The sequence below is a fragment of the Vipera berus genome, assembly GCF_964194415.1.
Source record: "Vipera berus genome assembly, chromosome: 1".
Classification (NCBI taxonomy): Eukaryota; Metazoa; Chordata; class Lepidosauria; order Squamata; family Viperidae; genus Vipera; species Vipera berus.
This window is the reverse complement of record NC_138202.1, coordinates 10,921,231-10,938,675: the sequence shown is the minus strand read 5'-3', so window position 1 is coordinate 10,938,675 and position 17,445 is coordinate 10,921,231. Positions and strand designations below refer to the sequence as shown.

Here is a 17,445-nt window from a genome sequence, read left to right as displayed (position 1 = left end):
TCAGTGCCACTGTTAACTTTGAATTGTTGCTAAAGAAATGGTTGTAAATTGAAGACTACGTGTACAGGTAGTCCTTGATTTACGGCCACAATCGAGCCCAATCTAACTTCTCTTGTTAAGTGAAACATTTGCTAAGTGAGTCTTGCCCCATTTTATGACCTTTCTTCCCACAGTTGTTAAGTGAATCACTGCAGTTGATGAGTTAGTAGCCTGGTTGTTAAGTGAAGCTGTTTTTCCCATTGACTTTGCTTGTGAGGTCGCAAAAGTTGAATCACATGAGCTTGTGACACAGCAAATACATATGAACCAGCCTGCCAAGCATCTGAATTTTGATCACACGATTATGGGGATGCTGCAAAGGTTGTAACTGTGAAAAATGGTCACGTCGCATTTTTCAATGCCACTGTCATTTTGATTTGATCAGTAAACAAACCGTTGATAAGTCGAGGACTACCTGTACTTTTATTGTAAGGTTGCAGTAACAAATTGTGGACATCTGAATGTGTATCTTTCCCTTCCCTGCCTTTACCTTCAAGAGAACCCAGAGGCGCTCAAATCTGAGACGCTTTCTCCAATTACATTCTTGCTTTAGGCCAGGCATGTCAAACTCGTGGCGTCAGGTCCTTGGTGTGCTCTGAGGTTGGTTATTTTCTTGCAGACGTTTCATTACCCACACTAGGTAACACCATCAGTCCTGGTAAGGAGTGGGGTTTCCTCTTAGTTTAGAGAGCGCAAGCAAACCTCACTCCTTACTCATGCTGATGGTACTACCTAGTTGGGTAATGAAACGTCTGCAGGGAAACAAAACAAGCTCAGAGAGCGCCAAGGACCCCACATTTCAGCCCTGAGCTACAGATATTCTCCTGTATTGCTATTCTCAGTCTTTTGACGTGAACGGCAAGACATAAAAATGCAATGTATTGATGCGATGGCCTTTGTCTTCTCCTCGCCCGGGCTCAGGGTACACTGCGTTCAATGGGGTGGACTTCGAAGGCACCTTCCATGTGAACACGGTCACGGATGACGACTACGCGGGGTTCATCTTTGGCTACCAGGATAGCTCCAGCTTCTATGTCGTGATGTGGAAGCAGATGGAACAAACCTACTGGCAGGCCAATCCTTTCCGGGCTGTGGCAGAGCCTGGCATCCAACTCAAGGTAGGGGCAGAGCTGCCGTTGGGCTCCCTTCTCATCATGACTCAGCCAGGGTAGAGAAGCAGGAGAAAAAGCATGTCAGGACACGGCTGAAGGAGCAACGATGGGGTGTTCCATCTCCTCCACCTGACACGGTAGTGTTTTGTTCCAGCCTACTACTGGACCTGCAGAAATGTCAGGGACAACCCCTTTTCAAAAGGCAAAAGGCTGGAAGTAAGCCCGCCAAATTTATTTACACAAAACAGATCCAAAACAGAGCAAACTGAGCAAAACAAAATACGAACCACTAATACAGAAGCTGCTCAAATGGTTGCCTTCAGCAACCAGCCCTCCCACACATTCCCCTTTTAAACAGTTTCAAGGCATGGCTTCTCGTTGCCTCCTTCCGAGGTGCCCTATTGCCTTCCTGTTTACTCCTGCTCGACTGCCTCCTGCTTCGGGCGTCCTTGAACAAGGCCAGCTGTGGGTCATCTTCATCCACGCTGTCAGGCTCACACAGCTGGGTCTGAGTAGTAACCAGATAGGAGGGGCCTGGCTGAGGGCTCTGCGATGCCTCAGAACTGTCCTCTGCAGGCTCTCCAAAACCCCCCCTCCTCCTCCTCCTCTGAATCGTCCGACCCAACTGCCGAACCCACAGGCTGACCCTGAATCACAACAGGTAGCAAGAATGGGAAAGAGGGTCAATATTCCTCCTGCTTTTCCCTTGCAGGCAGTGAAATCAAAGACCGGGCCTGGAGAATACCTACGTAACTCATTGTGGCACACGGGGGACACAGTTGACCAGGTCAAGTTGTTGTGGAAAGACCCCCGGAACGTCGGCTGGAAAGATAAGACTTCCTACCGCTGGTTCTTACAGCACCGGCCCCAGGTGGGCTACATCCGGTAAAGAAATACTGACAAAAAAATCTCTGTAGCCCAGGAGTGAGTTGTGGGGTCCTTGGTGCTCTCTGAGCTGGGTTGTTTTCTTGCAGACGTTTCATGACCCAACTAGGTAACATCATCAGTGCACTTCGCTCCACTTTGGGCACTTGGAAATAGACTGCATTGAGGGCTGTTTGCAGCATCCTGTGGCCACCTACTGTGTTTTTATGACAGTTTTGCTGAAAACCAGCACTTCCGGTTTTCAGCAAAACTGCACCATAGCAAACAATGGGTTTGTTTAATGACTGCTGTGTTTTAACAACTGGTGCAAAAAAAATTTAAAAAAAAAAGCCGTAAAATTTGGTCTGTACTGATCCCTTTTTTAACTGTTATGATGTGGGTTGTAAGTGCAGGACAACCTTAATTACTTTTTTAAAGGGGATTTTATATCATTCTAAGCTTTCCAAGCTGACTTTCAAGAGAGCACTTACATTTAAGAGTTTGTATGAGGCATTTGAAAGATGCAGATATATACCATTCTTCAAAAACTACCTGAACTCTTGTCAAGATTTCCTACCAGTGTTTATAACTCCATTTTGTCAGCTGAAGCAATGTAATGTCCTAAATTCATTGGTGAAGTGGTGGGAAACGCCTTAAGTAGTGCTCAGAGGATCAGAAGGCTATTTCCCCTCATTAAAAGATATTTATCTGTATCAGAAGGGTCTGAATAAGAGCCTTGGTGGAGCAGTGGGCTAATGCCTCCTTAAGTAACACCAGCTGCCTGCAATTAGTGCAGGTTCGCATCCCACCAGGCTCAAGGTTGACTCAGCCTTCCATCCTTCCCAGGTAGGTAAAATGAGGACCCAGATTGTTGGGGGCAATAAGCTGACTTTGTAATAATGCCGCTTGGGGGGCCCCAAAAGCCCTAATAAGCAGGCATATACATAGAATGAAGGCTACTGCTAAGCTTGTAAGCTGCCCTGAGTCTTCGGAGAAGGGCGAGGTATAAATGGAATTTTTTTAAAAAAAGAATTATTTACAGAAATAGTGGACAATCAGCCTTAGTTTATCCCTTTTCCAGTTTCAAGACAAACTTACAAACTGATCCAAGGTTTAGCTGTTATGTTTTAGAGATTGGACACCAGAAGTCTTACAGGATAGTGTCCAACAGAACAGGATGGTGGCCAATGATAGCATAACTGAAGTTCCACTTATTTTTATGTGCCTCACAATGCACACAAAATAGGCGAAGCTTTATTGCACATCGCATCTACCATCTTTTGACTTCTTAAAATAGACCCATGTTAGATGCCTTAGAACAGGGGTGGGGAATGATGGCCCTTTTTATGATTTGTGGAATTCCAACTCCCAGGCTCAGGAATTCTGGGAATTGAAGTCCACAAGTCATAAAGAGGCCATCGTTCCCCACCTCTGCCCTAGAACGTAACAGCGTTCAAGGCAAGGTGCCGTGGGACACAAGATAAAACATTGTGACTGCCAGAAATAAGCTAAGTCCTTCTTTGGATTTGTACTTCAGGACTCGGTTCTATGAGGGATCTGAGGTGGTGGCCGACACTGGCGTTGTCCTCGACACAACCATGAGGGGGGGCCGCCTGGGGGTCTTCTGCTTCTCCCAGGAAAACATCATCTGGTCCAACCTGCGGTATCGTTGTAATGGTGAGTGAGGCTCGATCCAATCCTGTCCTGTGGTCCCCAAGGCCGCTCTGATGCCATTGGAGGGAGGTCTTGAAGCATCATTAGAACAAGCATGGTCCTCAGCTGGAGGATCTGGAGAGTATCCACGATCCAGAGCTGCCTTGCTCAGGATTTCCTGCAGAGGCCTTTAGCATCCCTCTCTCTGAGGGGTTCCCCCTGCTAGCCCCCATAAAGTGCCCCCCCCAATCAGAGCATCTGGACCTGCATTCAGCTGCTGATCTTCTGTTCTGGTTCATATGCTCTCTCTTCCCCTTCTTCTCAGACACGATTCCTGAAGACCACGAGGCTTTCCGGAACCGACACGACTACTAAATGCTACTGCTGCTGGCTGAAAAGAGACTTGTCCACTGCTTCTGCTCTCTTCAAGATATAGCACATGGTGAACTGTCTCCTAGTACGTGGCAAGCACCGTGCCCGCCAGCCCCCATGGCATCCCCACTACCCCTCCTTCCTTCCTGGAACCAGCCTCCACCTCACCCGAGAACTTCTTCCACATGCACCCCGAGGGCCCTCATTGCTCGACACAGTGCAGAAGAGCCGTTCGCGCCCTGTGGCAGCTGCTAACAAGTCCACAAGGGTGGACATAAGCAGGGGAACATCCTGGAAGGCTGAAGCATCACCATCAGAGAAGGGGCTTTCTTGGGCATCCTCCACTGGGTTGCCTCCTGCCCTTGTCTTGCCTCTTCTTGGGTCAGCCTCTGCTGACGCTGAGATGGGACATGGACAGTGACCTGTCATGGTTTCCTGGATTTTGCTCCATGCCCTCTGCAAGAGATGGGAAGGTGCCTTGGGAGTCTCACTCCGGTTCTCAAATGGAGCCTTCCAAGGAAATATATAATATATTATATATATATAACATTACATATGGTAGTCTTCGATTTACAACCAAATTTCTGTTGCTAAGCGAGACATTTGTTACGTGACTTTTGCCCCATTTTACGACATTTCTTGCCACAGTTGTTAACTGAGTCACTGCACTTGTTAACTTAGGATCACAGCTGTGAAGTGAATCTGGCTTCCCCATCGACTCTGCTTGTCAGATGGCAGGTGATCACATGATACACACACACACACACCCTGGAACACTGCAATTCTCATAAATATGAACTGGTTGCAAAGCATCCAAATTCTGATCACATGACCGTGGGAACAGTTGTAAGTGTGAAAAGTGGTCGTAAGTCACTTTTCTCAGTGCCTGGCAACTCTGAACGGTCAGTAAACAAATGGTTGTAAGTCGAGGACTACCTGTACAAGCTGAGGCTTCTGTTTGATTCAGGAATCCGCATCGCCACCACTCCAGGATTTGATGGGAATCTTGTTCGGTTTGGAAACCACGCAAGTGGCCTTCGAAACGTCCAAGCATTTTGGGCAGCGAGCAAAGCTTAGTAGTAGAATGCCAGGTTTGCACAGAGAAGGCCTTGGGTCACACCTCTGGTTAAGAGGACCAGATAGCAAGGGATGAGCAAGTCACTCTTGACTTAAGTCCTGGACAGCAAGTGCTACTTAGATTGAGTGGTTCCTGGGCTAGAGGTGATCTTGGATAAGACAGTTTCCTAAAGTGATACACTTAACCCAATAATCCAAGATGCTTGGCTTGTTCCACTAGAGCAGGCTAGGCCACCTTGGCTCTTTTATGACTCGTGGACTTCAACTCGCAGAATTCCTGAGCCAGCATGGCTCAGCTTGGAAACCTTTCCCTTTCCCCTTAGCATGGCTGGCTCAGGAATTCTGGGAGTTGAAGTCCATGAATCATAAAAGAGCCAAGGTTGCCTACCCCTGAGCAATATTTCTCAACCTTGGCCATGGCTGGGGGATTCTGGGAGTTGAAGTCCACACATCTTCAAGGGGCCAAGGTTGAGAAACACTGCACTAGTTTAGGAGAAACTCGGAGAGCTGTTTGTACAAATACAGACTGTTCAGTTAATAAAATAACATTTGTCTACCAAAGGTTAAGTAGTATTTATTATCTGCCGCTCCTTTCAGAAGAGGTTTGGAAAAGGAAAAAAAAAAAAGCTAGCTGGGCATTCAGTGGAGGAAATGCACTTTAAAACGACCAAAGCCTCAATTTGAGACATAAAACACATCGATTATAAATATTCTTCAGAAAAGCAGAGCTGAACAGCCAGAGAGAAAAACAGCTGAACTTTATTACATTTCATTTACAAATAATGCAAAGTTACAAAGACAAAAAAAAGCCTTCACAGGAAAAAAAGGGAAACAAACGAACAAAAAAAGGTTTTAAAAGAATGTGCACAGAATTTTGTTTTTTTTTCACATCGTCATGTTCTTAAGTTTGCAAAAAGAACACACACACACGCACACACACACACATACACACACACGCTTAGAAAGCCATCTTCAAGGCTTTTTTTTTTTGCCAAGAGAGAAAAAGCCACAATAAATTATGCCTCAATGCTCCAGAGTTCGTTTACTCCTGCCCATGTCCTCCCCCCTCCCCCCCAAAAAAACCTGTAGCTCAATGGTAGGATTTGCATATATCGATAAAGTCATTCTGCTAGTCCTCATGGATAAAAAATAAAACCCCTGTAAACAGGATGTCACACAGTTCAAATACCAAAAAAATAATAATACATATATAGACTGTTCCCTTCCCCCTTCAGATCACCCCCAAATATGAAGTGTGTACATTGTTTTAGCTGCCTGTCAATAAGAGAAGCTGCTCTGGGCAGCTGAATTTATATTAATTGAGATAAAACTTCTTTTTTCGTGCTTTCAGACACTCCGTAAGAAATTTGGAAAAAGAATAAAAAAAGACATGAATTTCTTCCCCCAAAGAAAGCCATGTCTTAATAGCTACCATGCTACTAGCTAGAATTAATTAGACTTGCACTTGCTAACTTTAGTCAAATGTTCCGGATGTTTCCAGTAATACAGTTAAAAGTTGCACTATAAACACAGATAATGTTAAATGTGCAACTGCTTATGCCTGCAGTTAGGAACTACTTAAGGTGGAAAATACGGCATTCCCCAAGAAAGAAATGCCAAGCCTGTAGAATAAATACTGATGATCTAAACCAGTGTTTCCCAACCTTAGGAACTTGAAGATGCGTGGACTTCAACTCCCAGAATTCCCCAGCCAGCATAGCTGGCTGGGGAATTCTGGGAGTTGAAGTCCACGCATCTTCAAGTTCCTAAGGTTGGGAAACGCTGATCTAAACTGCCGTGGCCTGTCGGTTCATCCCCAATTCAAAATAAATTCCTTTGGATTGGGTGGCCACTTCAAGCACTGGTTCACAGCTCCAATTTTTGTCCGGGAGGTGCTGGGAAGGCCTGCAGTGGCCCAGTTCCCTCTGCATGGTCTTCATTTTCACTCTCTTCGATGCCCAGGTCCATCATACCCAAGAGACAATATCTGAAAGTCACACACCTTAGTCCAAAGTCCCTTGTTTTTGTGCAGTCTCTTACTGCAAATGTCCTACAGAATAATGAATAACCTTCCTTTCACAGCAAAAAAAAACTTCCCAAAGAAAAGGAATTACATGAGCAGAATTGCCAAGTTCTTTTGCCCACAATTATCAGCAGCTGAAGAAATTTAGTCATGACCTTTCAGAAACCCAACTGCAATATAATCTCATAAACTATATTGACACTGGGATACACAGCTGTATCAGAACAAATAAGAAGACACACAACTAGTGGTGCAACTAGTCCTCATGCTTTTCAACAATCCACTAGAACAAGATCATTTTTTTTTTAATGAGGGTTGGGGTTTTTTTCCCCCCAGACAGAGCCATGGCTTGGAAAAGCAGCCCCAGGCAGGCCCTTTGCAGTTCTGACCTTTGATCTCCAACCTTTTAAATCACATTTGCCTTCTCCTTTCCAAAAAACCAAGTTTCCCCTCTGTCTATAGAGATTCTCAGTCATCCAGATCACAGTTGTCCCAAGGGTCCTTTTTCAAGAGACAACCGGACTTTCTTGGTTTTTCCTTGAAGATGTTTCGCTGCTCATCCAAGAAGCTTCTTCAGTTCTGCTTCTTGGATGAGAAGCGAAACATCTTCCAAGGAAAAACAAAGGAAGGTCCGGTTGTCTCTTGAAAAAGGACCTTTGGGACAAGCTGCCTTCCGTTAGTGGAAGCTTTGTGTATGCACACAACATTTAGAGTCTACTTTAGAGTCTGCGCCTGCACGACGACGAAAGAAAAGATGATAAAAATGTCTGACTTCAAAGTGAGCCCAGCGGCCAAACGTTCTGAGCTCCACAAAACAGGAAATTTTATTCCACATTGTTTGGAGGCCACAAAACTGGCTGGATTTTTTTTTTAACTTAAGTAATTCTTTCAAGCTACTTATATTCAAAGGACAGGAAAACAGCAAACAGAGGTTTCACTGGGCTGAAATATGGTCACCCTAAGTTCTCTCGGGCTTTCTTTTCCAAGTAGCTAGCAAAGTGAAAAGCCAGAGAATGGAGATGTTGTTAGCAATTCTCAAGCCAAGAGGGTAGGTAATTTTGCTGCTATTGTGTTGTTCGTGGGCATCAATGCTGATCTGGACACTTCGTTGCTTCTCTGCTGGCTCCTTTCTGTGGCTGGCTGTTTGTGCAGGCCGGGGTTATAAAAATATGCCTGGTTTGTTTTGCTTCTATTGCTCTACGTGGAAATTTTTATTAATGCTTTTTTTTTTAATGCATCCCCTCGGCCAATTTTTCTTTGTTTACAGGTGGCCCTCAGCATGAATTACAGTCCTTGAGTTATGGTCATAATGGAGTCTGGAATTTTCATCGTAAATCATGATGGTTGCAAGTTGAAGCACCCACAGGACCAGGCCTGATGTTATGGCAGTCATTATGCCGGCCTTCTTTGATAAACCAGAAAGTGGTCAACTTCACAATAGTTGTGGGGTTCCCCCCCCCCACTTCCATTAAGGCTGGGTTCTACTAATCCCAGGTGAACAAAACACAAGAATTAATTAATTAATCAATCCCAGGTGAACAAAACACCACAATCTTAGCAGGTCATCGGCTTAGAAGGATTTGCTTTAGCATAGCGTGTTACAAAACACAAGAATTGTGTTTTGTAACACGCTATGCTAAAGCAAATCCTTCTAAGCCGATGACCTGCTAAGATTGTGGTTGGGTTTCTAACAATACGCTGAAGCATAAACTACTGGATCCTGCAAACACAGCAACGGAACTGCTGTTATCATACATTTTACCCCTGTAACCCACAGATGGGATCCAGTCACCTTGCATTTACAGGAAGCTGATTTACGGCCTGCCAAATTTCAACGCCAGCCTAGAACTGGAGGTGATGGTGAAAAATCATCTATTTCAACAGCCAATATATTATTCTGAATATTAATATTTCGGCAAGACTTGAGTACCGCTTCCGCAAAGAGATACTTGTCCAGGATCTGCTTAAATACTTTCAGAGAGCCCATATTTTTCTGAAATAGCCAGATTCACTGCCACATGGCTCTTGATGGGTGGGAATGTTTGCTCAGCTCCCTTCGGCTTCCAGCTGCTTATTCTAGCGTCTCCTGGAATAACGGAAAACAAAGTCTATCCACCCTATGTAAAATCCTAAAAAATTCCTTTACTGTTGTTGTTGTTCAGACACTAAGTCGCTTACGACTCTTCACGACCTCTTGGACCATAGTACGCCAACCCCCCCCCCCTCCACCATCTCCTGGAGCTTGCCCAATTGTCGCCTTCTTCTTGTGCCTTCAAACTTTCCCAGCGCCATTCCAAGAAGCCCTCTCTCCTCGTCTGTGGGCCAAATTACTTGAGCTTCAGTTTCAGCTCTCTGTCCGTCCAAAGAACAGCCAGGGTTTGCTTTGCTTTAGGATTGGCCCATCTGATCTTCTTGCGGTTCCGGGGACTCAATATTCTGGGGTCCTCCCTTAATCTTTTCCAGTCTAAATGCTATAATTGAGTGGTCTGGTTGCCCAGATTCCTCTGCCCAGATTCCTAGAGCCTCCCTTCCCTCAGGACCGTGCTTTGGTTTTATTTTATTATTTATTAAATTTATATACTGCCCATCTCACTCTTTGGGGAGGCTCTCTGGGCACTTTGCCAATGACCTCTTGGAATGGAGAGCCAAGAATGTTCCGCCAGATGTGCCTTCCAGCAGGGGAGGGAGGGAGGGGTGGCAATGTGGACGTTAACGCATTTCCAGCAGCCCCACTCGTGTTTCTGGGCCAGGGGAAGAACGTTTTGAAAAAGGTCCCGAGGGGAGGCAGTCGGGATTTTATTTGCTCCGAATGTTACAGCCAGCCAAGGCTCTCGACAGTTTTTTGGGGGGGATTAGTTTCTCAACAAAACCGGTCGTTTCTTAACCTGCATAATGCACATAATGCACCTAGCAGATGCTTTCGCACAACGTACTGCGTTTTGGCTAGTTCTCTTTGGGGGCCACCTGGCTAGTTTACGGTTCAATATATTGAGCCCACCCAGAAAACAGGTTCATATAACAATCAGGCTAGGCATCTAGTATAAACACAGGGATAGTGCACTAAACTTTACTTAATGCACCTATTTTGCCATTTATTTTTTTAAATACAAAAAAAAAAAACAACCCCCCAAAACCATGCCACGTGAATCCAACAATTTGCTGTCAAATTTCTATGGACAAGCGCGGGGGAGGGGGGGAGGGAGGGGGCGGCAGCTATGATTTATAGATATACGTCATTTTCATGCAACAATGATGCGCTTGGAATCTCTGAAAGGCTTCTCAAAAAAAGATACCCAAGACAGGGTCTCATACCAGGAAGGGAATAAGGATGAAGGCAGACCAAAAGAGTATTTCCAGCCCTTGATGACTTGCAAAAGCTCTTCCAAAAGAAAGTGACGAGTTGAACTCAAGGCTTCTTTTTGTCATAGAAGACCCAGAATGGAGTTCCGGCACCTTTTATGGATGGAACCTTGTAGGGTAGGCAAGGCGGGTTGTATGACCTGTGTGAGTTCCGGCACCTTTTTTTTTTTTACAAAAAAAAAAAAAAAGCAGTGGTTGAACTGGACCAAAAGGTTCTGTTCCCCCAGTGTAATTATAGGCCAGTGTTTTTCAAACTTGGCAAATTTAAGTTACGAGGAATCCTGGGAGTTAATCCTCTAGTACGTAGCTGGTTATTGTCATTTAAGTTACGAGGAATCCTGGGAGTTAATCCTCTAGTACGTAGCTGGTTATTGTCATTTTAATTATTTTTCTTTTCTTTTTTTTCCCCCTCAGAGAATTATGATGTGGTTGATTTCAATGTTTTTTCAGGCAAAATAGTAATGACTTTTCAGCAAATTTCTTTCTTTGCTACATATAACTTAAATGGAGTGTAGTGTTAACAGAGTTACAGAATTGGAAGGGACCTTGGAGGTCTTCTAGTCCAACTCCCTAATCAAGCAGGAGACTCTATACCATTTCAGACAAATGGCTGTCCAGTCTCTTCTTGAAAATCTCCTGTGATGGAGCACCCACGTCTTCTGGAGGCAAGATGTTCCACTGACTGTTCTAACTGTCAGGAAATTTCTCCTTAGTTCCAGGTTGCTTCTCTCCTTGATTAGTTTCCATCCGTTGCTTCTTGTCCTGCCTTCGGGTGCTTTGGAGAACGGGGCTGGCCCCCTCTTCTTTGTAGCAGCCCTTTAGATATTGGAATAGTGTCCATATATCTTAAAAGTTGTCAAGTCTGAAAAACACTGTTATAAACTGTTCTGTGTTCATGGGACACAGATGTTTTTGAGTATTTATAGATCATCTGCCAAACATCCCTTGTGGATATTGACCCTTGCTAAATTTTGCTTTAAATAAAAAAAGAATAATGCTCTGTCAAACAGTGACTGTGTTAGGAGTGTGCATGCATCTCCAAAGAAGTAATATATAACCATCCCTTATTATTTCTTCAACAGTGAAAACTGGCCAATCTCACATTTATTTTATATACAAACATATCACACCGAAAAAAAGAAAGAAAAGAAAGCAAATAATGAAAGCAGATTAATAAGTGCCTCGATCTAGTGTTTATCATCCTTCCTGCCTTTTCAAATCTTGCCACAAAGAACCACAAAAATGATAAAAGTTCTGCTTTTAAAAAGATAAAAATGATTCATAATATGCTATTAAATGTCATCATGATACCCTTGTGTAGGTGTGAACTGTAGCATCACACCCACCGTTGCCATTCCTATAAAACACAGAAATTTTTTTTTAAATATTTTTCCCCTTTTCATTAAAAAAGTGTGCATACGTAAATATTTAAATTGCTCTTTCACAATGTCATCACAGTGACAAAGGAGGTTTCCCCCTCCCCCTAAAATTAAAGCGCCTTCACTGTTTAAAAGCACAGAGCTTTATAAGGTCAGGGAGATGCAGCCTCATTTTGAATATTTTTGAACGGTTCAGCCAATGGAGAAGGGAAATGAAGTAGGTAGGTCGCAAAGCATCCATCCGTGAAAGAAAAACAGAAATACGTTATCTTCATATGTATATATTTATATATATATATATATTTATAGATAAATCTCTTAGGGGACTACTTAAAAAACAGAAACAAAATAGGAATACCTGGAGACATTGTGCTCGTGGAGAACTATGTTTCCAAGGAGACTAAGCCCAGAGTTTTGTTAACATGCAGCAGTAACAATAACAAGATGCAGTTTCTTTGAACATGCAATAGCTTGGCCTTGAGCAAAAGGTAAGCTGTCCCCTTTGCACACCCTCATCCAAAACGTGCTGCTGAATCAGACAAGGGTCAGCGTCAGGTGTCTTCTGAAAGCCAACTTGCAAACTGGGATTTACCCTTGATCTGGAATTCAGAGGAAGACTGCCTCCATAGGGCATCTTTCTCAACCGTGGCAACCTGAAGATGTGTGGACTTCAACTCCCAGACTTCCCCAGCCAGCAACGGCCGTAAAAGAGCCAAGGTTGCCTACCCCTGACCTAGTCTTCCACTAACCAGCTTATTAAGAGAGAAATGAAGCGTTCCTTTGAAACGGTACGGAAATCAAAAAGGAGCAAAAGCCTCAGGCAGGGAGGGGACAGGTTATTTGAAGGATGCATTTTCCAGCATGAAGAAAATAAATCTCCCAAAAACGTCCTAGAAGGGACGTCTTTATCCTTCATTCTGAGATAATATTCCTGGACGTGGCTTTAGGACAGGAGGGGACTTAAAGGGCAGCTGGCAGGGCAAATTAATCCATGTCAGCCCGGTCCGTAGGCATTGGTGTCTACCTAATGAATGGCAGCCTGGAAGCTGGATAAGAAACACAGCCGTAGTTCTGAATAACAGACAACCTGGCAGTTTCCACAGAAGAGAATAGCCGTAGCTCAAATTGTCGGCTACAAAACTGAACTGTGGGGTCCTTAGTGCTGTCTGAGCTTAGTTCCTTTCTTTCAGGCCTTCCCTTACCCAGGTAGGCAACATCATCAGCGATGGAAAGGAGTGGCCTTTGCTCTCTGTGTCCAGTTTCCGACGTATGAGCTTTTCAAGTGACTCTGAGGCATGGTTTACCTTAAAAGTCCTTTATTCAGCCTAAGACACCGGCAAATGCTTGCTCGAAGGAAGCTGGAATCTGAAATCTCCGCGCCCCCTCCCCCTTGCACAATATATTACAACCCAATTCTCCACCTTTCTAATGTTATCATTAATCATATTCTCCAATTAATTTAAAGAATCCGTTTCCCTTCCGCCAAAACCTTGTCTTCTTTAGAGAGACAAATGGCCTTGAAAGTGGATTCCTACTCTTCCCTCCTCCCAACTTTAAACTAAAGCAATACACAAGTCTTAAAGCAATACACAAGTTTAAGGTATGAAATAGCTACTTCTTCATCTCTTGTCAAGCAATCACATTCGATGTTAGCAGCGTTGACACTCTGTTTATGGACTAGGGCAGGGGTAGGCAACCTCGGCTCTTTTATGACTCATGGACTTCAACTCCCAGAATTCCTGAGTCAGCATAGCTGACTCAGGAATTCTGGGAGTTGAAGTCCATGAGTCATAAAAGAGCCGAGGTTGCCTACCCGTGGACTAGTGGGGTCTAACAGCCTAATCAACAGGCCAAGCCTGTTGGCCTGAGAACAAGCACTGATGATGCTACTAGTTGGGTAATGAAATGTCTGCAGGAAAACAACGAAGCTCAGCGGGCGCCACAAACTGCTGTTTTTCAGATGTTTTGGGTGGCAAAACGCACAATAATCCCTCGCCACTGACCACGTTGGCAGGACTATTGGAAATGGACAGGAAAAAAAATATATCCAGAGAGCCCCAGGCTTCCTCCGTCTGGATTTTAGTATCCGACTAGAAACAGGAGCATCTTTAGGCCCCAAAACTTACTTAGCGATCTTGGCCCAGTAATTTTTTCTCGACTGAGGTTTTCTATTGTGCTGATTATGAGGGCTAAAATGAAGGAACGGGGCAGAGAATTGTCAATACTGCTCCTAACTTTTTTGGGGGGTGGGGGTGGGTAGGGGGAATGAAATCAGATTTTAAGGAATGAAAATAAAGAAGGACCACTTCATAACAATGACCAATGTGGGATCAAATCCGGCTCCGAATCAAGCTCACAGTTAAGACGTATCTGTTTGTTTGTTTTTTAAATTAAAAGTCTTAATTCTCTACCTAGACGACAGGCACCACTTTTTGACAGATTCTTCTTCACCATTCATGCAGACATCAACAACCATAAAAAGGCTTATTTCCCCAGACAATCCTTTTTTTCCCCCCATAGAACAAAAACACAAAGCGGAATCCAAAAAAAAATAGAACGCAACTTTGGGGTTTCTAAGCCTTACACGTGACAAGATTCCTTTGCCTTCCTCCCACCCTGCAACAATTTTGGCAAGTTGCAGATCCCGTAACTTGGAGCTCTAGTGCATTTATTACTTTTCTCTTCCCCCACTCCTTAATCTTTAATACATATTTTACTCAAGAGTTGAAGGGAGGGAGGGAAGTTTTTCATTTTATAAAACAACAGAAAGTAAGGTGCGTAAAAGAGAGAACCATCGGGCCCATAATTACTACCTCAACCAGCAAAATCAGATCCACAACACAGCTTGTGTTGCTGTTTAGGTCTTCAATTTCTTCCTTGTTCTACGACTTTTTTTTTATAACAAGGGAAAACTGAAGTACTATTTGTGGAAAGCAAGTGATCCCCGCAGCTCAGATTTCAAATTAAATTGCATTCAGATAGGGTTTTGTCTGTTTGCGTGGATGTATATGTGTGTGAGTGCATGCACACATATACATGCACAATCACACGCAGTTATGTATATACATAAATAGTAAATTAAGGCCATTTTGTAAAACTACTTACAATTTATCAATACACAAGTTTTCCTATGTACATGTGTAAGTCTAAAAAATGAGAGAAAGAAAATAACCATTTATATCTCCATGTAAAAAAAAAATCCAGCTCAAGAATCAATGAATCTTTCCCTAAATTGGATTCTGCATTTCGCCTACCCATTGCCCCAAAATTACAGGTCAAAGTTCGGAGGAAATTTTGGCATGCTGATGGAATAAGACAAGAGATCGGACCGAACACAATGTTCACTGTGTTGCGGGAAACTAGAGAATTGCAAACTGCCTGCTTAGTTAGTAGGTTAGTAGTACCTAGGGCCCTGTGCTTAAAAGCAGGACGCCGCCTTTTCTGATGGGTTTCCTCTGAGAAACAGCCGCAACAAATTTTGAAATAAGCAGACCACTACGCGCATTAGAGGCGTTCAAACTAAAATACTGACACGGGTTATGAAATGAAGAGAGCATTTTTCAGAATTTTTAGACGATGGGGGGCGGAGGGAGGGGGAGAAGAAAACACATCACAGCAAAAACGTTACACGAAGAACCTACAACGCTTTTTTTCCCCTCTAAAAAATAAAAATCCATCCTTTTAGTGCAAAAATTATAAACTGACCATGGCACAAAACGAAACGTAACCGAACACGTATTCAGAATGGATATCCCTGCTACCAGCACGTGATTGTGTAGACACAAAGATCCAGCTATAACTCACTGGGGGAGGGGGGAAAAGAGTCTGAATATAGGGGGAGCAAAGAACAGTTAAGAGTTAGTTATCTGGGGGTGGGGGTGGTGAGAGAAAAAGCAGGAGGTGGTGGTGACCAGGCTCAAATCTTAGATTCAGGGCAAATTTGAGGGGGCGGCGGTGTTCAGTCTGCAGACCAGCCGTCCAGCTTTGGCCAAAAAGAGGGTTCCTCAAAGCTAGAGAATACACACTGGCAGAAGTTGAAAGGAACCTCTGTGTGTGTCTTCTAATCCAACCCTTTGCTCAGGCAGGAGACCCTACGCAGGCAGTCCTTGACTTACAACCACCACGGAGCCCAACATTTCTGTCGTTAAACGAGACAGTTGTTAAGTTGAGGTTTGTCCCCCAACTTCCTTGCCAGGGCTGTTGAATGAATCACCGCAATCGTTAAGTTAGTAACAGGGCTGTTAAGGGAATCTTTTAGGCTTCCCCCGTTGACCTCGCTTGTCAAGAAAATCACCCTGGGACACTGCAACCACAAGTCAGTTGCCCAGCATCCAAACTTTGATCGTGCGACCGTGGGAATGCTGCAGCAGTTGCGAGTCGCTTTTTTTTTTTGGTGCCGTTGTAACTTCGAATGGTCACTAAACAAACTGTTGTAAGTCGAGGACTACCTGTACCATTCCAGACAAATGGCTGCACATTCAAACAACCTTGTCCCAGGGAGTAAAAATGACGTAAAGCAGAGGTCCCCAAATTTTGGGGGCACGTGGAGAGAGGTTTTTCGGCAGACAGGAGGGTGTGTGGTTTTGTGTGCTGCCTGCATCTCGTGGATGGGGCTTTGCTTGTTTGTGCGGCCCGGTTGCTGGCATGCCGCGGCCCGGTACTGGTCCACAGACTGGGGGTTGGGGACCTCTGACCTAAAGGATCTCATCAACCATGCGGTGTTAGAAGGAGCATTCGGCCATAGGGCCATGCCAGAACCAACTGGGATGAATGTTAAAAGCAAACGGATCCTCAATCAGGAGAAGCTGTTTAATAAAAATTTTATCGACACACCCCCCCAAGAGTTTTTTAAAAAAAGAAAACTTTTCCAAATTTTCAAGGTGATGTGGCTACAAATTTTCAAAGCAGGGTCCCCTCTGGTCTGAATGCATCCACGTAAATGATTTATTAAATTTGTACGCCGACTATCTCACTCCGCTTTTGTCCAACTGCATTTGAAACAAACACTCCCTTTACTACACAACGCTTCTGCGAAGACAGCAACACCAGGATACTTGGCAGAGCCCAGAATTAGGGCTTATGTGGTTTATGGTTTATGGCAAGGGGTATCCAGCCTTGGCAACTCTCTGGCCTTCAAATCCCAGAATTCCACAGCTAGCCGTGCTTGCTGAGGAATTCTGGGACTTGACGTCCACAAGCTGTAAAGTTGCTAAGGTTGGAGACCCCTTGGCTTAGGGGCCACTGTTTACTGAATCCACCCACTAGCCCAGGGGTAGGCAACCTCGGCTCTTTTATGACTCGTGGACTTCAACTCAGGAATTCTGGGAGTTGAAGTCCATGAGTCATAAAAGAGCCGAGGTTGCCTACCCCTGCGCTAGCCAGATAAATCCCAGGGTGGTTAGTCTGATGAATGCCATAACCTGAACACGTCGTGGTCTCTTTGGATGGGTGAAGCCACTTTAAAGGATTCCCACCTAATCAATTTGGAGTACAAAGATAACCAGACCCTGGTTTGGTCAGAGGCAGATTATTTCACGCAGAAGAGAAAGGTGGGGTGTTTTTTTTA

At 44.3% G+C, this 17,445-nt stretch overlaps 1 protein-coding gene across 1 annotated transcript in view; it reads left to right on the top strand.

The window, feature by feature from the left end:
* Nucleotides 1-4,128, top strand: part of COMP (cartilage oligomeric matrix protein) — a gene marked incomplete at its 5' end in the record, with an annotated part of 38,164 nt that extends 34,036 nt beyond the window's left edge. The window contains 4 exons of the mRNA XM_081318769.1: nucleotides 961-1,157; nucleotides 1,864-2,036; nucleotides 3,553-3,692; nucleotides 3,994-4,128. Of these exons, the coding sequence (XP_081174895.1) occupies nucleotides 961-1,157; nucleotides 1,864-2,036; nucleotides 3,553-3,692; nucleotides 3,994-4,043 (560 nt within the window). The 3' untranslated portion in view covers nucleotides 4,044-4,128. The remainder of the gene's footprint in view (nucleotides 1-960; nucleotides 1,158-1,863; nucleotides 2,037-3,552; nucleotides 3,693-3,993) is intronic.
* Nucleotides 4,129-17,445: the final 13,317 nt, after the last annotated feature.